General features: G+C 38.0%; 1 protein-coding gene across 1 annotated transcript in view; it reads left to right on the top strand.

The window, feature by feature from the left end:
• The window catches only part of myo9aa (myosin IXAa), a 185,454-nt gene that overhangs the window by 109,707 nt on the left and 49,648 nt on the right, over positions 1 to 26,099 (top strand). The window contains 7 exon segments of the mRNA XM_052146821.1: positions 4,704 to 4,801; positions 5,657 to 5,783; positions 9,786 to 9,875; positions 15,988 to 16,104; positions 17,727 to 17,861; positions 21,657 to 21,778; positions 24,326 to 24,467. Coding sequence (XP_052002781.1) covers positions 4,704 to 4,801; positions 5,657 to 5,783; positions 9,786 to 9,875; positions 15,988 to 16,104; positions 17,727 to 17,861; positions 21,657 to 21,778; positions 24,326 to 24,467 — 831 coding nt within the window.

Below are 26,099 nucleotides of genomic sequence, written 5' to 3'. Positions count from 1 at the left end.
TTGTTTTTGTGTGTGGTAATCAACATTATGCCACAAATTTGAGCTTAACTTGAAATGAACCCATGACTAACCAGAAATGCATCTGCCTAGAAAATTTGTCCCACCAGAAAAGGGCAATTTAAACAACGTTACAGCAAAAATAACACATTTACACAAGTGCTTTAACAAAAATGCAAGCTTAGCATTACTGCTTGCACATTACACTTGGCCCATAGACGTCCATCTTTACTGCATCACTGTAAAAAACCTTGTAACACACTGAGGAATTAAGCTGCGTTCACACTGCCAGCGACACGCAGCGACAAAACAACCTCATCTCATTCAATTTCAATGAGAGCTGGCGACTTCCGGCGACACGAGCGATGGCGACCGGATGTGGGCGCGTCCAGCGACGCAACAAAGTTGAGAAATGTTTAACTTTATCCAAATGAAGAGTGACTTTCGGGGGCGACAACCAATAGGAGAGAAGATGGTAGAGCTCAGGTGATCCTTCTCTCTCAGCTCCTGCAGTGATGGAAAGATGGAGGAAAAGCTACTCTCCGTACACACCACTAGCGACCTAACCGCCAGACACTGGCGACATGCAGCGACAAAGTAGCTGGCAGTGTGAACGCAACTTTAGTCAAAAGTGTTATCTCTGGGGAATCTCTAGCACACCACAGATACTGTCCATAGAGTTTACATTGTTTTAACCATGAATATTCCTTTAGTGAACTAAATAGTTAATAGTTAAATAGTTGTTTTCCTTTTCCCTCTTTATGGCATTTGATGCCCTAACTGAAGACATCTGCCTGTTTTGAAGTTTGTCATTGGAACCATGTTAAGCCTCATACTTTAGATTTAGCTAAATTCAGTGGCCTGAGAGAAGCTCTAATGCTCCAAAAATACACACACAAAGCCAATGACCAAATGAACTTGGGTGTTTTGGTGTGAGACTTCCTGCTGGTGGAGTGTCTTCATTTTCTATATGTTGGTCTTTTGAATTCCTGTGCCACATGCCAATCAAAGACATAGACATAGTTCACCATAAAATAAAAGTTGTCATCATTTACTCACCCTTATGTCGTGCCAAACTAGGATGACTTTATTCCGCAGAACACAAAAGCTGAACATTTAAAGACTGTTCTTTTATATTCTTGTCCATGCAATTACAATGAACGGGGGCCGAAACTTCTACGCTTAAAGGATGCAAAATCACCGTTAAAGTTGTTCATACATCATGTGTGCTATATTCCAAGTCTTCTGAAGTCATACGATAGCTTTGTGTGACCAACAGACCACAATTAAAGTAGTTATTTACTGAAAATCTTCACATCCACCATAGCTCTCCTTGGTGCATTCTTGAGTTCATGAAAGACAATTTGCGATATCCGATTTGTAACAAATTTATTTATTTATTTATTTATTTATTTATTTGGCCAGATCTATTCAATGAATTGGTTGTCCATGCTCACAAAACCGGTCTAAATGTTTTGTTCGTTAATTGGACTGACTCTGTTCTTGAGTTCAACTCACTGACTCGATCCGATTGCAGCGGTAAACTGCCCACTAGAGAACAACAACAACTTACATTTATATAGCGCTTTTCTCAAACTCAAAGCACTTTACATAGTTTAGGGGGAATCTCCTCAACCACCACCAGTGTGCAGCATCCACCTGGATGATGCGACGGCAGCCATAGTGCGCCAGAACGCCCACCACACACCAGCTATTGGTGGAGAGGAGATGGTAGAGTGATGTAGCCAATTCAGGGATGGAGATTATTAGGAGGCCATGATAGATAGGGGCCAATGGGGGAGAAGAAGATTATCAGTAAATAATGGCTAATATTACAGTCTGTTTCTCAAACAAAGCTATCATATGGCTTCAGAAGACTTTGCATATAGGACATGAGTCATAATGACCACTTTTATGATACTTTGATGCTTTTGCATCCTTTTTGAAGCTTCAAAGCAAGGAAAACTAGTCTTCATTTTCTCTTTTTTTCAATAGAAGGAAAAACCCGAATTTGGGTTTGGAATGACATGAGGGTAAAGAAATGATTTTGCAATTTTCATTTTTGAGTTACCATGAATGAATGCATGAGTAAACGGAAATCAAAAGGTAAGTGATTGTAACGTGTTACCGTGCTGCCTGCTTTAGACTCTTTAACACTTGAAGGATTTGTAATGGCGGTGGAAATAAGGGTCTTGCTGAATTTGCACTTGGGAAGAACTCGTACAAATATTTTGTGAAATCTGTGTCATTCCACTTGAAACCTCAGGTCTGTTTTATTTTAGAAGGCTTACAACATTTAACATGAGAAATGGCCCTTTTTACATTTCCTACCCTGGAAATGTAAATGGAAGAAAGCAAATAGGCTGGATTGGGTTTAAACCATAAAGCTTATAGAGTTTCAGCTCTGTTTGCCTTTCCACCGCTTTGGTATGCTGTAATTTTGGCATCAGTAATGACGCGGGGCGATGAAGGAGACACTGTCTCATTAAAGGGAGGACGTGTGTGTAAATTTGCCTGTGTTGTTGTGAGCAGGAAGCAGTTCCTCTGCCAGCTGGAGTCGTCTGTGGTGAATGGCAGAATTCGTATGTCCAGATCTGCAGCTCAACTCCTCACATGACTTCGTGAAAGAGCCTTTATAGAGTCTTTATAATCACTAGCAATGCACTGATATATTTTTTATGACCGATATCTAATAACGATGGTCAGTATTATAAATATTACAAAAAATTATACGAATTATCAGGAATATTTGCTTATACCGTAATGTTTTTATTTTATTTAATATGTTTTTATTGATTAACTGATATCATGGGCAGTATAATATATATTTATATTTTTTTTAATTAGTGTTAAATACAATATACATAAAACATTAAAAACTTTTAAACATGGCATCAAAAAATACTATTTATTTTATACTATTTGAATAAAATAAAATAAGATAAAAAAAAAAAACCCTGTTATAATCAATGTCCAGTGTCAGCCTTATCAGTTTAGTTTTTATTTATTTATTTTTTAATTATCAGGAATGTTTGCTCATACCGTAATTATTTTATTTTATAATTTTTTTTATTGACTATCTGATATCATGGGCAATACAAATTTATTTTTATTATTATTATTGTTTTGTTTTTTCAGGAAATTTGGCAAAAAAAAAATATGTGATATGATGGCCGATATATTATGTTTTTTTATAATATTTATTTTCATGGTTTTTTATCATTATTATATGTTATGTTGGTGGCTGAACTGATATTTTTATAATTTTTGTGTTATGACCGATACATTTTCTTATTGTTTTTTCTTCAGTGTTGCCAGCCATCGATCATTTTTGGTTTGGGTTTGCTTTAAAAAAAAATTATATTTTAGTTGTTTTTTTTAAATTACTGGTAATTTTGGTCAAACCCATAATTTTATATTGTGCCTGATAAATATGGCCGACTGTATACTTTTCTCCTTTTATTTTTTATAAAAAGCTCCCATGTAGAATTTTACAAACTACAGCTGAAGTCAGACAGCAGATTATTATTATATACAATATACATAAAACATTAAAAACGTGTAAATGTGGCATCAAAAAATACTATTTATTTTATACTATATAATCCGTTTCCAGTGTCAACCTAATCGGTTTATTTTTTGAATTATTATTTTTATTATTATTTATTATTATCAGCAATGTTGGCCGATACCAGTCATTTGTAGTATTAATGGTAACCAGTATGGCTGACATTATAAATCTTATGTTTTTAATGTTTTTTTAAACAGCATTCACACAAAAACTCAAATGTTGAATTGAACAAGCTAAAATAAAGGCAGACATCAAAACATCATAATGTACAGTATCAAACATACTGTTTAATACTTTTAAAACCTGACATAGAAAAACAATATAAAATAAAAAAGCCCTTATATTATCTACTTCCAATATCAGTCAAATCAGGCCATTTTTTTAATCATAATTTTTTTCATTATCGTAATTTGACCTGATCAGCTGACAGAGATTCAGTGTATTGTGCATCAAGTGTAATTAATATGTGTAATTCTTCTCCTTTCTAATTATTCATTGGAAACAAGTGTAACATTTGATTGTACTCTGAAACAGAGCTCAGAGCTTCTTCTTTTCAATCTTATTATGCATCAAACCCTCTTTTCCTTTTCAGTCCCATTTGATGGAATAAATCAAGTAATAATTGCTACTTCTCTTATTGCCTTTGCTATGTGCCAGATTTCCACCCCAAGTGTGTAAAACGCAAAACCCTTGAATTTTCCACAAACGTATGCGAACCTTCACCACGGCCCTTATTTTCAATCAAAAGAATGCGGCAGATCCTGCTTGTTTGACCAAACTTCATAATGACATGTTGCTCTGAGTCAATCAACTCAACCCTGCCGGTTTCTCTCTGGAGGGCTGTCGGTACGTAAACCACAAACAAGCCAGAATCCAGCTTAACTCTCCACATTTGTGTGTGAATGCAAATGAGCAGTTGCAGCACAACTTATTATTAGCCAATGCTATATTGATATGCTCTGGCCTTTGGGTTATATGAATAGGACATCAGTGCTTATTAACCTAATATGAAGAGTAATTAGCTAGAATTATTGCATTGAAAACTGCTTTCGGCAAACCTTGACTGTGGTGTGGAATGTTGAGTAAGTTTGAGATGCTGATAACGTTGCATTTTTTTTCTCGTTGATACCAGCAGGATTGCTTCACAGTGGAAGGGGAGGATCTTAAACACGACTTTGAGCGCTTGCAGCTGGCGATGGAGATGGTGGGCTTCCTCCCCACCACACGCAAACAGTGAGTGTGTCCAAAACGCCGCTCCCTGGTCCTCATAAACTGACACGAGTCAGAAATGAACAAGGCATCTTGGATTGAATGCACTTAGCTGCATAGAAAGCTATAGGATGCTTCCTTGCTCCCTATTTAGTGAATGACTTAACCTCCAGTGTGCTGTCTGTCTTCACTGGTCTCAGAACAGTTTGAAATGCACCTTATTTTCATCCAACTCCATATAAAGCCTTTTTATTTCTCTCAAAGTAAAAATGCACAGTAAATAAGACATTTCTAATGAAAAGCTTATTGTGTACATTGTGTTTAGCGGCGTATGACATTTCGAGATTAATCGCTCAAATTTAAAAAATGGCAGATCGGATGAAACTAGAGACTCAAATCTATTTGACTCAAACAGGTTTCAGTGTAAAAATTGTATTTGTTTCCAAATTATTATTACCCAATTATTTGCCGTTTCTCCCAAAGACAAACTCTGCTGTGATCGGCACCATGTTGTTTTGCCACATGACTCTGTGCATCGAAAGATGAACCCTTTACTGACATCCCAGAGTCTTCTGAACTGAGATCAGTTGGTTTAAATTAATTTAATTATGCATTGCGTATAATGAAGCCAAAATACAACATCCACACATGTGTATGTGGGGTCGCATGAGGATAAAGTTGATTCTAGTGGATCAGAAATTACACACTGCCCCTTTAAAAAACAAATTATGAACTTAAAAGAAATGGTGACCAGTAACATCATCTACTGTATAAATGCACGTTCTGTATACATTCATATACATTTTAACCTTGAAAATGAAATGCTCATGTCCATGTTATTTGTCAACATTATCACTGCATTTCTCTTTTCCCTTTCAGGATTTTCTCTCTGCTGTCAGCTATCCTTCATTTAGGGAATATCCGATACAAGAAGAAGATATACCGGGATGACTCCATTGATATATGCAATCCTGAAGTTCTGCCTGTAGTGTCTGAGCTGCTCGAGGTATAGGATAAGTATCAATCACTTTAATGGAATGGTTCACCCATTAGTTCTGTCATCGTTCACCCACCGTCATGTCATTCCAAATCTACACTGGCGGCCAAAAGTTTGGAATAATGTACAGATTTTGCTCTTATGGAAAGAAATTGGTACTTTTATTCACCAAAGTGGCATTCAACTTATCAAAGTGCATAGTCAGGACGGTAATGACATGAAAAATTACTATTACTAATACTCGGGTGACATTTCACCCCACACTTCCTGTAGCACTTGACCTTTCACCCCACACTTCCTGTAGCACTTGACCTTTCACCCCAAACTTCCTGTTGCACTTGTCATAGATGTGACTGTCTTGTCGGGCACTTCTCACACACCTTACAGTCTAACTGATCCCAGAAAAGCTCAATGGGGTTAAGATCCATAACACTCTTTTCCAATTATCTGTTGCACATGAAACTGGTGTTTAGCGGGTAGAATTCAATGAAGCCGTCAGCGGAGGACATGTGAGACGTCTATTTCTCAAACTAGAGACTCTGATGTACTTATCCTCTTGTTTAGTTGTACATCTGGTCTTCCACATCTCTTTCTGTCCTTGTTAGAGCCAGTTGTCCTTTGTCTTTGAAGACTGTAGTTACACCTTTGTATGAAATCTTCAGTTTTTTGGCAATTTCAAGCATTGTATAGTATTCATTCCTCAAACCAATGATTGACTGAGTTTCTTTTTTGTCATATTTGACCTAATATTGACCTCAAGACATGCCAGTCTATTGCATACCGTGGCTACACAAAAACAAACACAAAGACAATATTAAGCTTAATTTATTGAACTAAATAGATTTCAGCTGTGTTTGATATAATGGCAAGTGATTTTCTAGGTCCAAATTATCAATTAGCATGATAACTCAAGGATAAGGTGTTGGAGTGATGGCAGCTGGAAATGGGGTCTGTCTAGATTTTGTGCTGTTTTTACATCAGTAATATCCTGACTACACTTTGTGATCAGTTGAATGCCAGTTTGGTGAATAAAAGTACCAATTTCCTTCCGAAACATCAAAATCTGTACATTATTCCAAACGTTTCGCCACCAGTATATGTGGTTTTTTTTATTCCGTGAAACGCTAAAGGAGATGATAAATGGTATCATTAAAATTCAAGACAAGTTGTGCCTATGTCTTGTGTGCTGTATTTTAAGAGATCTAAAGCCATAAAATAGCTTTGGACGAGGAACGGACTGAAATTTCAGTCGTTATTTACGCTTCTGCATTTTCAAACCTAGAAAATTCATGATAAACACAAAAACATCTTGCATGCTAGTTTACTCAAGGAAGTAGATACAATTCCTGAGAGAATGCCTGGGAGCCCTGTACTGTGAACCAACAGGAAATAGGATGTGATTGCTGCTCCAACTCTTAATAAACGCATACATCGTGTATGTACATACAGTACCCGACACCAAGACCTCTTTTGGCCTAATAGCATGATCAAAGCAAGCCTGCCCTTTGCAAGCATGCCAACTTTACAAGCACACCTTCATGAGTCCCTCTCAAGAAAAAAAGAGGATGAACAGATTCAACAGACAACAGAAAATGAAGGTTGAGGCCTACCTGGCCCCTTGAAAACATTGTAATTCATATATATGAAGTCTTTGATTAATGTTCAAAATCAGACGCGTTTGAATGACTATATTAGATTATAAACATATTTACCAGTGTGCAGAGATGAACTGCATAATTTTCACAGTTCGCAGCAGGGTTGATTTCTGTCCCTTGATTGTAAACACTGACCCGTGCACTGCACGTGCAACTTCATAATTCAATCGATACACTATCGAGTGTTAATAAGGATGTGTGTAATTTTTCGCTAGAAAATGCTTCCCCGAAATGTGGAAACACTATCTTTGTGGTACTAGCAAAACATTTGGGAATGTTGTAAATTACACACTTCACCTATAAGGCAACATGGCATGGCTTATTACCGGCGATTTCAACCATACGAGGAGTAAACCGTAGATGTATGATTAGCGTTAGAACATAGTGTTGGATAAATACGACTTCATCACACTGCATTAAGACAGAGTGCATCTCTGTCTGAAGGAATTTTAAGAGCCTATTTTGTTACTTCCAAAAGCCAGCGGATGTTTAAAGAGCAAAACATTACAGGCCCCAAAGTCAACAAATAAAAAGAAATCTTTCTCACGGCCATTAGTGTTGCTTAGTGCTAATAGTGCTTTACCCCCTTTTTCATGTGCTTAACTAAACACTGACTTGATTTAAAGTTGTAGTTTCTCAACAGTATTCAGAAATGTTGGAGTAGAAGGAACTGAAGATTTGGGATACAGCTCAAATGCAGAACAAAACTCGTTCTCTTTTCTGCATATCGCTGACACCTTAGGCATATAGCGGCGCCGTTCTGTGGTCCGTTCTGCATATCGTGGTGATGGTCCATTTCGCAAGGGCCAGTCCCCACTCCTGATTGGCACCAAAGTGTGTCGGCCCGTCTGGAAAATGGCCGGTATGCCAGATTACCAATCCAGCCCTGCCTGTATCGTGTAATTTCCAAACTGCGTAGGCAAACGCCTGTTTCTATGGGGCACTTGAAAATATTTCGATTTTTGCTTATAAAAAGGAAATTGTGGCTTAAAATAAAAATATTAGGACTGTCAAAGGGTTCAAATACTGTTGTCTCATTGTTTGTTGTTAAAGCGGTGTTCATTTTTATACTTTTTTTTTTTTTTTTTTTACGAAAATGTCCTTTTAAAATGTATCAATATTTTGTCATGTCATATTCATCTAATTCTAGTCAACAAACATATTTTCTTTTTGTTGATGATAATGTGCAAAATGACAAAAATGTGTCAAACTGTAACAGACCAAACTTTAATCAAATATTCAAACATTTAGAAAAATGTAATTAAACTTAATTTAAACTAATAATAGTTATGCTACATTCAAAATACTGTATAACTGTCCATGAGCTCCTAAAATTATAGCGTATAATAAAAATACTGAAGTGTTATCCACTCTTGTTTAGACTCTTTCACTGTATTCTGAAGTCTTCATGCTTTAGGGACTGTTATTAATTTTAGGATTTTGCATTGCATGTTGGGTGTTTTTACAGAAACGGCGTGTTCACGACACGAGTTACGCATATAATGACGTAACTTGGTTGAAGTTCACCTGTTCATTCGCAGGTTGTAATATTATATAGTGTATAGGTTGAGGATACAGTGATTAATCTCATGAATAAATAGGATATGTTTAAGCGAGGTAATTAACCAGTTTTAAAGCGGTTAATTTTACCGGTCTTCAACGTGTTCAATTCACGCATTTACATTTATGCATTTGGCAGACGCTTTTATCCAAAGCGACTTACAGTGCACTTATTACAGGGACAATCCCCAGAGCAACCTGGAGTTAAGTGCCTTGCTCAAGGACACAATGGTGGTGGCTGTGGGGATCGAACCAGCAACCTTCTGATTACCAGTTTACCAGTTATGTGGTTTAGACCACTACACCACCACCACTCCAAGCGGGGGAATCCAAACATACTGGATTATTAGACCAGATGAACCCATATATAATATCTTCTTCTAACTACAATGTTTCTTCTTCTGTTAATATATTGCAGTATTATTTTGTTCTCGTCATATTTTCGTCAAAAGAATTCTTTAATAATATAGTTTATTTATTGTCTTTGTTTAATATAAACCCTTCATCAACGAACGTTTTCTTCAGTGATTTCGTTGACAAGATTAACAATTGAGTTAAAGCCTTAATATAATTATACTATTCATTTTTATTGAAATCCAGTATAACGAGTTAAATATATCACATTTCTGGTTTGTGTTGATGAAGGGTTATTTGAGCATTGCTGATTGGGCTTTTGGGTACATAAGACAAAAAAGTTTGGGAAACACTTGTGTAATACACTAGTCTATAAAGAAAGTGGTTATTCTTTATTATCTGAAAAGTTACAATAAAAAAACTTCTGTCTGCACCATGACAGGTCAAAGAGGAAACGCTGTTTGAGGCCCTGACAACACGGAAGACCGTAACAGTGGGCGAAAGGTTGATAGTGCCATACAAGCTGGCTGAGGTAAGAAAAAATTATCTTTTTATTATCTTATTATTATTTTTACTTAAATTTACTGAAATGGTGACAGAGATAGAGGGGGAATTAGATCAGCTAGGATGCAGAACGGATTCGAACCCACGTGAGCACAACTGTGCCACAGCTCTGATGGAAAGTGATGTAGAAATTACACACTTCACCTTTATTTTTTGACCGTTTTTCAGTGGCTTCATCATAGTCCAGAACCATTATTAGATCCAGCACATGATGTTTTTGTATTGCTTTTCATCTAACGTTAGAGCTCTGTTCTTCTGTCATCTTTAAATAATGATCTGGCTGGCTGTTTTATTGAAATCAGAGTTCAGAGTAACCATTGAGATGATTTAATAAATTCCTTGACTGACATGCGCACATAAATTAAGACATTCTCGCAAACAGATGTATTTCCCATTTATTCCTACAACCACAAATAACGTGTTTCTCCCCCTTATAATGATTTTTTCTATGATTTTGAAAAACTATGGTAATCAATGTGTATATAGGGAAATAAAAGGTAGCGATGGAAAAAGGAAAGGAAGGAAGAGAAAAAGGGAGGGGAGGAAGGGGAAAAGAAATGGTAGGAAGCAAAAAATAAAGGACACATGGGAAAATAGGAAAAAGAAAAAGAAGGGATAAAAAAGGATTGGATGGAAAAAAGAAAGTAAAAAACAAGGAAGGAAGGAAATGGGAAGGAAGGGAAATAAAAAAAAAATGAAGGTAGGAAAAAAGAAAGTAAAAAGTGAGGGAATGAAAAAAGGAAATGTAGGAAGCAAAGGTAGGAAGGAATGGGAAAAGGGAAATGAAGTAAAGCAAGGGAAAAGGGAAGAAAGGAAAAAAGTAAAGGAAGCATGGAAAAAGGAAAGATGAATGAAAGAAAAGGAAAGGGTGAGGGATGGAAGGAAGGAAGGGGTAAAGGAAAAGAAAGGAAGGGGAAAAATTAAATGGAAGGAATGGGAAAAAAGAATGAAGGACTGGGAAAGTATGAACAAAAAATAAGGATGGATGGATGGAAAAAAGGAAGTAGGGAGGAAAGGGAAGGAAAGGGGTCAAGGGAAAAAAGGAAGGATGTATGGATGGAAAAATTGACGGACAAAGGAAGGACAAAATTGAAAGCAAGGAACTATATGTATATATAAGATATTAAATTGAAATAGAAAATGGCTTGATTATTAAATAAAAATAACCTAAAAAAACATGGCCGCTTAATTTATGTCTACGTGCTAAATCAGTGTTAAATCTGTGTTCCAAATGGCATAAATGATGCCTTCGGAGGGCATTTCTAAGGGAGAACAGTCATTATTGCCATGCTGTAAGTTCATTCCAAACAGAATTTCCAATAAAAATGACTTTAAAAGTGAGTTCCCAAGGTCCCATGTTTTTGAGCCCCACTCTTTTAGCACTACAAAGCTTTCACAGTGGATGGTAAGTCTTCGAAGGGAATTGGGCTTAGAGAATGGAACGCACCCTCTGGTCACACAATTCTCATTATAAAAGGTAAATGTTATTAACTGATATACACCGATGAGCCAAAACATTATGACCACACACAAGTGAAGCGAAAAGCATTGATCATCTCCTAACAAGGCCACATGTCAAGGTCTGGGTAGATTAGATGATAAGCGAACAATCAGTTCTCGTAGTCAACGTGTTGAATGCAGGAAAAATGGGCAGGAGTAAAGACCTGAGCGACTGGTGAGGTCCGATGAGACCCTTTTTCTTTTACATCACGTGGACAGCCATGTACGTGTGCACTGTTTACCTGGGTAAGTGATGGCACCAGGATGCACCGTGGGAAGACGACTAGCCGATATTGGGAGTGTGATGCTCTGTGCAATGTTCTGCTGGTAAACCCTGGGTCTGGCCATTCATGCGGATGTCAATTTGACACGTGCCACCTAACTAAACATCGTTGCAGACCAGGTGCACCCCTTCATGGCAATGGTATTCCCTGATGGCAGTGGCCTCATTCAGCATGATAATGCGACCTGCCACACTGCACACATTGTTCGGGAATGGTTTTAGCAACGTGATGAAGAGTTCAAAGTGTTGCCCTGGCCTCCAAATTCCCCAGATCTCAATTCGATTGAACATCTGTGGGATGTGCTGGACCAGCAAGTCTGATCCACAGCAGCTCCACCTCGCAACTTAGAGGACTTGAAGGATCTGCTGCTAATGTCTTGGTGCCAGATACCACAGGACACCTTCAGGGGTCTTGTAGAGTCCACACCTTGGTGGTTTATTTTGGACTTATATTGAAAGAGGGACTTGAGCCATATCAAGGATGTTGGCTCTTTGACTTGGGCCAGTACGCAATTGCCTACCATCCACCAAGAAGACCCTAGCAACTCTATAGATATGCACCAAAAGGCGCTCGGAACAGCTTTGTGCTGATAGTCAAAGGTCTGGCTACAGAAGACTACCCTAAAATCTGATTGATTCATAGAATTGTTTTTCCTGGACCAATAAGGATGTTGATCCAAGAACATGTCCTAGTTGGCGAAATCACGGTAACCACAAATGGACCTTGTTTTCGTTGACACCGCCTGTGAGATAAGTGTCGAACAGATTTGTTTGTAAGTCGTTTAAACAAACCAAATCTCTCATTGGTATAAGCTGTAGCCCTGTTGGAGAAGATTGGATTGTGAGTGGCAGTGTCACAATATTGAGCATTAAACAGCCTAATGCCGTTATTCATTGGCCAAGGAAACACACACACATTGCAGAATGCCAGCTATCACAATGGGACCTGCAACACACACGCAATCTATAGTAACACCATTGCCATTTTACCTGCCTGCTCTCAGTTACCACAGAAAATGAGCACAACTTGCCCATCCGTTTGTAAAACAAACGAAAAACGTGTTTGCATGACTAGTATGATAGAATGGAAAAGTGCATATGCAATATTTTAACAACAGGGTACAAGTAAGAAACTGTAAACCCTGTTTATGGGTCTATTAAGTAACGTTTCTTGTTTTGTTTTTTTTGGTCCAGGTCTATTGTTATAAAAGAAAAGGGCAATTCACACAATACTGTTACTTGAATACACATCTATAGGCTTTCCGCAGTCATGGAATTTTATAATGGAGATTTGTAGGCCTGGAAAAGTCATGTAAATTATGTACATTTATCTAGTTTTCCTCTGCTTTCAAAATGTCATTAGCTACATTTTACTCTAATGCAGGATAAAATCTGCCTGCTAGTCACAGAGATTTCTGTTTTAAGCAAATTGTTCTTTGAGTCAAAAATAGGTCAAAATGATTTAATTTTATAATAAATAAATAAAGAGAGAGAAATGTTTGCATAAGTAGTTTGCAATAATATTTTCTAATAATTTCTTATAATAATAAGCTGTGAAACCTATGTGTGTGTGTGTGTGTGTGTGTGTGTGTGTGTGTGTGTGTGTGTGTGTGTGTGTGTGTGTGTGTGTGTGTGTGTGTGTGTGTGTGTGTGTGTGTGTGTGTGTGTGTGTGTATGTATATATACATACACACACTGGCAGCCAAAAGTTTGGAATAATGTACAGATTTTGCTGTTTCGGAAGGAAATTGGTACTTTAATTCACCAAAGTGGCATTCAACTGATCACAAAGTATAGTCAGGACATTACTGATGTAAAAAACAGCACCATCACTATTTGAAAAAAGTAATTTTTGATAAACTCTAGACAGACCCCATTTCCAGCAGTCATCACTCCAACACCTTATCCTTGAGTAATCATGCTAAATTGATCATTTGGACCTAGAAAATCACTTGCCATTATATCAAACAAAGCTCAAAGTTATTTGGTTCATTAAATGAAGCTTAACATTGTCTTTGTGTTTGTTTTTGAGTTGCCACAGTATGCAATAGACTGGCATGTCTTGAGGAAATTTTTTTGTCAAAAATGGCAAAAAAGAAACTCATCAGTCAATAATTGTTTTGAGGGATGAAGGCTATACAATGCTTGAAATTGCCAAACGAAAACTGAATGGTAAATGGTCTGCACTTATATAGCGCCTTTTTAAGCCTTAATGGTGTTCCACTCTGGTCAGCCCTTGAAATAATATTTAGTTGCTGTTTTGGTTGAAGCCAAGATCAAGACCTCTACTAGTATGCACTCTTGCAGAACTCTAAATATTTAAAAGTAGGGTGTGCAATTACTATCAGAGTTATGATGCAAATGATAGAGAGAGAGGGTATACATTTAGACTTAAATTGAAAGAGGGACTTGAGCCATATCAAGGATGTTGGCTCTTTGACTTGGGCCAGTACCACCAAGAAGACCCTAGTTTTTGATTTTTTTTTACGGTATTCAAAGTACTTTACACTGCGTCTCATTCACCCATACACACACACCAATGGCGGCAGAGCTGCTGTGTAAGGTATGTAAGCTAGCCTGCCATTGGGAGCAACTTGGGGTTCAGTGCCAAGGACACTTTGGCATGTGGAGTCGTGTGGGCCGGGATTCGAACCACCAACCTTGCGATTAGTGGCCGACCCACTCTACCAACTGAGCCACACCCGTCACACACTGAAGATTTACAGAGCCCTTATTACAGGGACAATCCCCCTGGAGCAACCTGGAGTTAAGTGTCTTGCTCAAGGACACAATGGTGGTGGCTGTGGGGATCGAACCAGTGTATATTACCAGATTACCAGTTATGTACTTAGACCACTACACCACCACTCCAAAGACAAAGCACAACTGTCTCTAACAAGGACAGAAAGAGATGTGGAAGACCAGATGTGCAACTAAACAAGAGGATAAGTACATCAGAGTCTCTAGTTTGAGAAATAGATGCCTCACATGTCCTCCGCTGACAGCTTCATTGAATTCTACCCGCTCAACACCAGTTTCATGTGCAACAGTAAAGAGAAGACTCAAGAGGCCTTATGGGAAGAATTGCAAAGAAAGACACTTTTGAAACAGAAAAACAAAAAGAAAAGGTTCGAGTGGGCAAAGAAACACAGACATTGGACAACAGATAATTGGAAAAGAGTGTTATGGATCTTAACCCCATTGAGATTTTGTGGGATCAGTTAGACTGTAAGGTGTGTGAGAAGTGCCCAACAAGACAGCCACATCTATGACAAGTGCAACAGGAAGTGTGTGGTGAAATGTGACCCGAGTATATGGACAAACAGCTAGAATAACAAGGATCTGCAAAGCTCTCATTGCTGCACATGGAGGATTTTGTTTATGAGAACTCTTTGAAGTAGTTTAAGAGCATTTTTTTTCAAATTGTAATAGTCATTTCACATCATTAATGTCCTGACTATACATTGTGATCAGTTGAATGCCACTTTGGTGAAAAAAGTACCAATTTCTTTCCATAAGTGCAAAGTCTGTACAAACTTTTGGCTGCCGGTGTATATTATTATCATTATTGTTATTATGTACTTTTGTTCACCAAAGGTCACGTGGTGTAACCAACATGCAGGTCAAACGAACAATCAAAACTAGACCTATTTAGACCCTCATAGCGGTTTGTTTTTATGAAAAGGAACATTTTGTTTTTGTAAAATGGTGTAATGCCAAGCATGCCATGCTCTTGATTTACAGTATATGACTCAAAAATAAAGATATTTGTAAACTTTGAAAACTTCATGATATAATGATTAAGTTGTGTATATTCAAGGTGCAAGGAATGGATTTTAATGCTTTTAAAATATTTAAAAAAATTAATTTTTATCATCTCAAATAACCTAATTTGTCAATGACCCATAAATGGAGCAAACTCTACTCACGGTAATGCATCTGCCGAAACAATGTGTCCCACCTCAAAAGGACATTGTAAACAGCTTTACAGCTCAAATAACAAACATTTAACAGAAGAATTCAATGAAGTGTTTAAGTTGAAGCATAACTCGAAAAATGCAATCAGCCCTCATTTAGAGGTGACTGCACTCCCTTATATATATAGACAGTGTATATATAAATATCAGGAGATTTTCAGGCCTGGAAAAATGAATATATATATATATATATATATATATATAGAATAAGTCTCTCACTGCTTGTGTTAAAAAATCTTTCCCAGTCATGATGATTAGATAAATAGCAGCTCTAGAGTGGGATTGTCTATACTTAAGGATTGTTTTACATTCTCTTTCAGGCCGGGACGGTACGGGACTCCATGGCTAAATCTCTCTATAGTGCACTTTTCGACTGGATCGTGTTTAGGATCAATCATGCCCTGCTCAACACAAGAGACTTAGAAGAATCTGCCAAGGTAAAAGCATTTCTGCACTGATATAACAAAGTATCCCTAGTGAGTCAGCTGATGCCAAATACATTCCATAGCAGGAATATGAGTTCATCCAATGGGGTTGCACCCTGTTTTCGTGTAGCTCACACGGCTTTAATCTCTAAATTACAGATGCAGACGTTATGTAATGGGATATATTGAGTCATATTGACAGAGGCTCTGATATTATGTAAAAGAACAAGATGGTTTCTGCCACACAGTTGTTTCAGAAAAAAGTCAAGCGTTCTGGGTTTCCACACACATGGAAAACATGAAATATCAGGAGATTTTCAGGCCTGGAAAAATCATAGAAATGAATAAAATCTTCAGAAGTCATGAAAAAGTCACAAACTCCGGTAACCCTTTACAATAAGGTTGTCTTCAAAAACATTATTTAACTAAATTAGTGAGCATGAATTAACAGTGTACAGCATTTTTACAGCATGTATTTAATTTGGTTCACGGTCATTTCAAAATATACAAATACATTTTAAATACACTATATGGCCTAAAGTATGTGGACACCCCCATCTAATTAACCAATTTGGTTACTCCATTAAATCCAGTAAAGAATTAAATCTTAATGTTTCTTTATGTAATGGCTTGGGCTTTGTGTGCTTCCAAATTTGTGGTAACTATTTGGGGATATCCCTTTTCTGCTCTAGCGTGACAATGCCCCTGTGAACAATGTGAGGTCCGTAAAAAATGAGAAATTGACACTGCGTGTAAGAAATTGACTGGCCTGCACAAAGCCCAAACCCCAGTGACCCCGCTGATCACTTTTGGGGTGAACAGCAACTGGAAGTCATGCCCCATCGACCAACATCAGTTCCTGACCTCACTGATCGCCTTGTGTCTGAATGAGAGCACATCCCTGCAGCCATGTTACTATATACAGTATAGTGGAAAGCCTTCCCAAAAGAGTGGAAGCTGTTATTACAGCAAAGGGGGAAATTGATGCAAAGTTTTGAAATCAAATGTTCTTCAAGCACTTGATGGACACTTGATCCCAATTTGGAATGCCCAATTCCCACTACTTAGTAGGTCCACATGGTGGTGCGGTTACTCACCTCAATCCGGGTGGTGGTGGACAAGTCTCAGTTGCCTCCGCTTCTGAGACGGTCAATCCACGCATCTTATCACGTGGCTGGTCGTGCATGACACGCGGAGACTCCCAGCACGTGGAGGTTTCATGCTACTCTCCGCGAACTATGCACAATTTACCACGCGCCCCATTGAGAGCAAGAATCCCTATTCGCGACCACGAGCATGTTACCCCATGTGACTCTACCCTCCCTAGCAACCGGGCCAATTTGGTTGCTTAGGAGACCTGGCTGGTCAGCATCAATACTCGCTGAGCTACCCAGGACCCACATTTACTAATGTCAACAAATAGAACCACACTGTAAAATTACTCTTCGTAAGGGCAAAAAGTTAATTATTTTCAGAGGAGTGACAATGTTTTAATTTGCTTCTCATTTTAGTTTTCGTCATTGAACACTGCCCCCTACACCTTCCCAAGTGTGGGTTTACCATTCACATTATTAACAAAATTGCATCACTGGACATATTGCAATAGTGTGTACCCTGTACTCTTGTCTTCTCAGATCTTGTCCATTGGAGTTCTGGATATCTTTGGCTTTGAAGACTATGAGAACAACAGCTTTGAACAATTCTGCATCAACTTCGCCAATGAGCGGCTTCAACACTACTTCAACCAGCACATTTTTAAGCTGGAGCAGGTACTGTGTTTCTTCTTTCATTTCAAAGTTGGCCCTAAAGATAACCATCAGCATCTCTAGCCACACATAACTCAACATTACAGCCTAATAACAGATTTATTGCCAGCAAGTATGAGCCAAGTTGTTTTGACGGCACACAGAATAAAATAAGTGCCCACACATTGCTTCACTGAATGTTCTGGCAGAAGCGATTGTAATCTTTATGATTGTGCACTTTCAGACCCCCTTGAAGTACAATCATTTATCATTAAATCAACCCAAACTCTATATTCTGCTGATTAAGATTCATGTAAAATATAGGAACACATGTTTTAATTAGTGAGGCTTACTGAGGCAAGTATCACTATTACTATTTCTTACAGCAGGGGTTCTCAACCTTAAGTAAGTCAGGCCCCCCATAGAGGCTGAATAAGAGTTTGAACTTGAATAAAGAACAATGAATCAATTAAGGTGAATGATGGATTATTATTGTTGTTTTATATGCTGAATCAGGAACAAATGCAGTCAGATGTGACCTATCAATGTGAAGGATGAGCTTGCATTATTCTCAATTCATGGTTCAATATTTCGTGGTTTGAGATCGTCTCCGATTTGTGGTCGGTTGTGGTATTTATTCTTCAGCACCATGAACTTTGAAACCCTGCTTCGCTCAAATATGTGGAGGGGCTGGAGACGAAAGGCAGATGCAGTTTTATAGCTGCATATACATGCACACAAACTTCAGTAGATGTGGCTGCTACTGTAAATCCAAATGAAAGGTAACTCATTAACAGTAGTATTTTTGAAGTTTTTGTCTTTATTTGAAGATGTAGATGGGCTGTCGCTACCAACTCAACTCTTTTCACGAGTGACTAATGCATCCATGTTGTAGATAGACAGACTGTCTGTGGAGGAAAGCTGCTGCTCGAGATCAAATAGCCAGATGTAAAGTCCCCTCACAGACAGAATCTGTAGTTCTGTCATTATATCTATCTATCTATCTATCTATCTATCTATCTATCTATCTATCTATCTATCTATCTATCTATCTATCTATCTATCTATCTATCTATCTATCTATCTATCTATCTATCTATCTGTAGTTCTGTCATTATTTCTATCTATCTATCTATCTATCTATCTATCTATCTATCTATCTATCTATCTATCTATCTATCTATCTATCTATCTATCTATCTATCTGTAGTTCTATCATTCTAATGTTATTTCTGATCCGTCTGTCTGTCATTATATTGTTCTCTCTATTGTTATATCTATTAATCTTTCTCTCTCAGCGTTGTTCTTTGTTCATTTAATCTTTATGAACCTTTTTGACATTCTGACTGAGTGCTGCATAACAATGTAGACGGCCTTTAACGGGCTGGGGTATGGTCAATGCCTCAGTCAGTTAGTTTGTGACGTAGGTTGTCATTTACTAGCGTTTTTGCATGAGATAAACTACATGACACAATAATGACACATTCCAAAGTGTTGCTTATAATCATGTGTATTTTTCTCAATGAGGCCATTCTCCTGAGTTGACTAAAGAGGCAACCAATCACTGTAATGACAGCCTGTCACAGCCGTGCCTTTGCGAGTATGTGTGCTCAAACTGTTTGTTAGTTTAAGTTTCGAGTCAGTCCAGCGGCTCTGATTTGATAAAAAAACTCTCTTTGACAGATTTACTCGAACAAGGTACATTTGTCCACATATGTCACAGAGACAATGATGGGAAGTGTTGCTTAATGCAGATGTGCAAATAATTGTCTATTACTTGCTTAACACTTGGTTTCTGCGTTTTGTTGACAGATACTTGTTAAACACTGCTTATATTTGTTTAGTTTCACAACACACTTGTATAGGTTTAAACAGGGGCATAGCAGCAATTATAACTATAGAAGATATGTCTAATTTCATCCATCCCCCAGTTTTTGGGAGATAATCATTGTATTTCAAGAGTTTGAAAATTCCCTGAAAATGCTAATTCTCTACCGGGTTTAAAGGGCTATAAAATTGAACAGCCCTAGAAGCCTGAAAATAGCATGAACCGGCACTGAGAACCTTACAGGACTGATTTAGTTATTTATTTATTATTATTATTATTATTATTATTATTTGTATTCATTGGCAATTTAAGTGATTCATTCTAATGTATTGCCAGTTTGTTCCTTGATAAAAGTGCAGAAATCGTCTGTGGCTGCCAAGTTTCATGCTTTAATTGTTCAAAGAGTTGGAAACATTTGGTTTCATATGTCAGAAATGAGTTCACATCCTGAGCGTATTGCCAACTATTCCATGTGGTAACACTGAATGTTTGAATATTGACGGTATCCAGTTTATCTACACAGGACACAGAATGTGGCGTGTTGCGTGCTCGGTTATGCATATTAATAAATGATAAGCGTTGGTTGATGTTTAACTAAAATAAAAGTTAACGTTAACTTAATGGGTTAGTGGAGATAGAAAAATGAAGCTTGCTACAAGTTGCTAGTACCACTTTCCATTAAGGTTCTATATATTAACATTAGGTAAAGCTTTAGATTTACTTTATTAAGTACATTTACATTTATGCATTTGGCAGACGCTTTTATCCAAAGCGACTTACAGTGCCCTTATTACAGGGACAATCCCCCCAGAGCAACCTGGCGTTAAGTGCCTTGCTCAAGGACACAATGGTGGGGCTCGAACCAGCGTCGTTCTGATTACCAGATTACAAGTTATGTGCTTAGACCACTACACCACCACCACTCCAAGTATTGTTCAGTGTTAGTGCTAACACATGCAACCTTTATTTTAAAGTGTTCCCAGATTTTGACTGAGTTAAGTAAGTTGGAGTAAGAGAACAAAAAGCTGTAGTTTTAGTATCTCTGCTAGTATCGGTAGTATTGATCACATGTTGAAGTGGGCTAGTTGGCTGGGTTACAGGTTTACAGGATGTCCTGCCTGATACTCCGTTAGGTGTGGCCGTCAGATGGAAATTCTGCTGTAAACACAGCCATTCTGGAGCCAGACACAACACCACAAATGCTCTCACTAGCCCATTAATGGCAGCCTTACTCACTTTTTCATAGTGCCAATTACGGAGATGTTGTCAATGGGTTTTATATGCTTTGGGGTCTATTGGAGATCATTACACTTGTAAGCACTTAAGTTGCATGCTGTTCAGACTGCTGTGGATTTAGTCAACTTTTGAGGTTATTTTATTTCACAAGAGGTACTTACACATTTATAGATACTGTTCTTTGTACTGGAAGTTGAACGAGAAATGTGTATTATCTGCTTCTTTCTGCATGTTTTGTAGTTTGTCTTTTAATATGCAAACAGGAGAGATTCCACTGATTAAATGAATCCCTGCTGGGATTATATCCTTTATTGTTCCATTTACTTTCCCAGCAATCCAAGGAAATAGTTGGGAGCAAAAAAGCAACAAAATGTAAAGAATGTCTTTCATTTTATTAAACCGCTAAGACCAAGAATCCACGGCCCGGTGAAAGGAAGTCTCCTCTATTTGAACATGAAACACTTTGCAGGCCTGTTGTTTTTGTTGTTCTGGCCGTAGTCCAAAAATGGAAGAAGAGCTATAACAGGTTGTATAATAGGACAAAACAAGGACACTGTACATTTGCCTATGAATGGTACGAACACATCTTGTGTTATTTAAAATTGCTCTAAAACTGATCAAATTAAAGGAGGATCAAAACTAAACTTCTGAAGTATTTCTTTTGTATTAAAGGCACGCAGCATTTATTGTCTGAATCTTTGTTGACAATACATGTTGTTTTTCTGAGTTTTGGATATGCTTTGTATTTCCTGTAGGAGGAGTATTGCACAGAAGGCATCGCCTGGCATAACATTGATTACATCGATAACACCGGCTGCATCAGCCTCATCAGCAAGAAGCCCACAGCATTGCTCCACCTACTGGACGAAGAGTGCAAGTACGTCTGACTCTAATATACTGCACTTCCTTTGAAAATACTTCCTAAACATATTGGAGAAAATTCCTGAGGAGCGGGTCAGGATTGGGGGAAGTTCTAATAAGGTCATTCGTGTCCAAGACGATCAAGGTTTACCACCAAATCAAATTGCTTTTAGAAAATGAAATAAAATAATATATTTTTGGTGCGTTCAATTTGCAAAATGAGTGAAAAAACGACCATCCAGATGAAACACATCCATACTAATACGCTTTCAGCTGAAACGTCATTGTTTTCCGAAGTATGCAGTACAAGAAAGGAAAAATGTCATTTCGTTCAGTGCCTTAAATTGAAGTTTCTCTGAAAACATATCTTATGCAATTAGATCTTATGCAGTTTTGCTAATGTGTAAAATGTATATATGCAGTAAAGTAGAAGAGGCTGTGCTCTACAGTAGTTACAGCAAAAGGACATTGTTAGGTACAGTGTGCATTATATTCACAATATCACAGCCTGTAGTGTCTTATTGCTTTAATAAAACAGTTACTACATAATACAAATATTGAAGGCACACAATTTCATTTATATGTTTAATGAATTTGTTAAGTGGCTGCTTCAGAGTATGCATACTTCTCTACTGTATAGTATGCCAAAAACCGTAGGGAATGGAGTAGGGTTTCCGAACACTCAGTATTCATAAAACAATTGGTGAGAAATGCTTGGATGACTTACTACGTCCGGTGACCACTCCCATAATCCCACAGGAGCTAAGGAGACATTATATTCAAAGCGCTGAATTTAAAGAAAATGGAGAACATCTGGAGTTGGGCGGCACTTTTATGGAAGTATATTAATGAGAAATGTCTTTGTCATAAACCCATTGCATTAACTGTACTTGCATATTTTGGGAATGCAATTTCATATGCTTGTATATATAAGCTATGAATATTTCAATTAAAAGCATTTCACATAAAATTGCACCATTACAAATTTTATTATAAATATTCACCTCCCAAATCTCACTTTCAGAATGTGCCGTTTTTTTTATCTCGTCTTTTGTATTCGACAGGAAATATCTGGCCCATTATATTTAGCTTTGCAAATTCGCCTCTAAAATGTTTTTTTGGAACTGAACTTTGGAAGGTGAAAATGTATTGTTGAATTTTAAATGATGAAATTGTGCAAAATGTTGTGTTGAAATTTCCACAGCTTAAATATACAACCAGATAAAGTTGCATCCCCCAAAAATGTTAGCACGGTTTATTGTTTAGTTAGTCCAGTTCATCAGACATTTGTTATTAATATACTTCCATACACTTTCAACTGGAAGTGCTGTTTATCAAGTGCATTGTTCCTTGTGGTTACATTGTGCTTGTTTACCAAATCCAGAGTCAATTATATGTCATATATTCAGGTCACAGATCCAGATGAAGTAAGCCCGGGAATGTATTCATAATACTCACCTGCATACCTAAAGAATGCACTTACCATCCAAGATGTATGTTCTTCATCTTATGCAGTACATTCTGTGACAGTATGTGTATCAGTAGTCCCTGACATGTAAACCAATGTTTATTATTGACTTCTATGGGTGCTGGACAGTGAAATGAATATTTGGTTAAATAGTTGTTTTACTTGACAACTGTTACTACTATATGGTGTATTTTAGCAAAGCTTTAACACTATATTGACCAATCAGGATTCAGGACTGGAACTATCCATTGAAAAATGGGTTTGAAGGATTTTTAGATATTTTTGCTCATAAACAAGGCATAAATACTGACTAAGAATATATACAGCTCTGGGAATAATTAAGAGACCACTGCAAAATGATCGTGATGATCTGGGGGTGCTTCAGCAAGGCTGGAATCGGGCAGATTCATCTTTGTGAAGGACGCATGATTCAAGCCACGTACAAGTTTATCCTGGAAGAAAACTTGCTGCTTCTGCTCTGACAATGTTCCCCAACTCTGAGGGTTGGTTTTTCCAGCATGACAATGCTCCATGCCACACAGCCAGTTCAATCAAGGTGTGGATGGAGGACCACCGGATCAAGACCCTGTCATGGCCAGCCAAATCTCCAGACCTGAACCCCATTGAAAACCTCATGAATGTGATCAAGAGGAAGATGGATGTGAAAGACTGGTAGAGAGCATGCCAAGATGTATGACTGGAAATCAGGGTTATTCCATCAAATATTGATTTCTGAACACTTCCTAAGATTTCCTGTGGCTGGGTTGCTTTTTTCTGAACTTCTGGCAGCTTATCTCATTCATCTAGAGGCCAGAGGATCTGCACAGGTTTGTCGGTGACAATTTACAATAAGGTTCCAATTTTTAACTAGTTAATAAGACTGCATTGATATGTAAGACTGTGTGAAAGAAGTTTATTTTTATACTTTCAACCAGAGTTGTACCCTCTCTGTTTCAGCTGCATACTAAGTATGCAAATAATTATATAATATGTGTTATTTACTCTCTGATCCTGCACTTTTGAGCAGTGAAATAAGCAAAAAATGTCCTTCTTTTTATGTCTGCTCTAATGCCCACCATTCATTCTTCATCACAGCTTTCCACAAGCCACCAATCAGACCCTGCTAGACAAGTTCAAACGACAGCATGAAGGAAATGGCTATATTGAGTTTCCTGCAGTCATGGAACCTGCCTTCATCATCAAACACTATGCAGGGAAGGTCAAATACGGAGTGAAGGTCAGTGCTATATATGCGTGCATACAGTCATGCATGCCTTAGCAAGCATCACTATGCCTTAGCAAGCATCACTATACAGAAGCAGAGGCAACTGAGACATGTCCTCCGCCACCCGGATTGAGGTGGGTAACCGTGCCACCAAGAGGACCTAATAAGTAGTGGGAATTGGACATTCCAAATTGGGAGGAAAAAAAACACATAGTCGGGGGCCTGCGTAGCTCAGCAAGCATTGACGCTGACTACCACCCCTGGAATTCAGTCCAGGGCGTGTTGAGTGACTCCAGACAAGTCTCCTAAGCAACCAAATTGGCCCAGTTGCTAAGGAGGGTAGGGTTACATGGGGTAACCTCCTCGTGGTTGCTTAAATGTGGGTGTAGCAAAGTGACATGATGTAGGAATTAATTAGGCAAATATGTTTCCATCATACCTTAGGTGCGTGTCTTAGAATAAAAAAAAGTGACCACTTCAAGGGGGGGGGTTTACATGCACAATGTTTAACTGATTATGCTGAAATAAGCTGAAAATGAGTGATTTTTGTAGAAACAAATGTTAATTCTATTCACACACAACACGGATGCATAAAAAAAAATGTGTGCATCCTCTCTCGTTAATATGCACTTACTGGCTGATGCCTGTAGCCTTAAAGAAACAGTACTGATTCAACATGTGTTCTACTTATCAAAGTAAATACTTGAAAATAGTATGAATTATTCATGTAAACAAAAACATGTAGCTATATATATATATATATATATATATATATATATATATATATATATATATATATAATATACACTCACCTAAAGGATTATTAGGAACACCTGTTCAATTTCTCATTAATGCAATTATCTAATCAACCAATCACATGGCAGTTGCTTCAATGCATTTAGGGGTTTGGTCCTGGTCAAGACAATCTCCTGAACTCCAAACTGAATGTTAGAATGGGAAAGAAAGGTGATTTAAGCCATTTTGAGCGTGGCATGGTTGTTGGTGCCAGACGGGCTGGTCTGAGTATTTCACAATCTGCTCAGTTACTGGGATTTTCACGCACAACCATTTCTAGGGTTTACAAAGAATGGTGTGAAAAAGGAAAAACATCCAGTATGCGGCAGTCCTGTGGGCTGAAAATGCCTTGTTGATGCTAGAGGTCAGAGGAGAATGGGCCGACTGATTCAAGCTGATAGAAGAGCAACTTTGCCTGAAATAACCACTCATTACAACCGAGGTATGCAGCAAAGCATTTGTGAAGCCATTACACGCACAACCTTGAGGCGGATGGGCTACAACAGCAGAACACCCCACCGGGTACCACTCATCTCCACTACAAATAGGAAAAAGAGGCTACAATTTGCAAGAGCTCACAAAAATTGGACAGTTGAAGACTGGAAAAATGTTGCCTGGTCTGATGAGTCTCGATTTCTGTTGAGACATTCAGATGGTAGAGTCAGAATTTGGCGTAAACAGAATGAGAACATGGATCCATCATGCCTTGTTACCACTGTGCAGGCTGGTGGTGGTGGTGTAATGGTGTGGGGATGTTTTCTTGGCACACTTTAGGCCCCTTAGTGCCAATTGGGCATCGTTTAAATGCCACGGCCTACCTGAGCATTGTTTCTGACCATGTCCATCCCT

The sequence above is a fragment of the Xyrauchen texanus genome, chromosome 2 (assembly GCF_025860055.1).
Source record: "Xyrauchen texanus isolate HMW12.3.18 chromosome 2, RBS_HiC_50CHRs, whole genome shotgun sequence".
Classification (NCBI taxonomy): domain Eukaryota; kingdom Metazoa; phylum Chordata; class Actinopteri; order Cypriniformes; family Catostomidae; genus Xyrauchen; species Xyrauchen texanus.
Note: the sequence above shows the minus strand (reverse complement) of the source record. Positions and strands in the feature narration are given on the sequence as shown.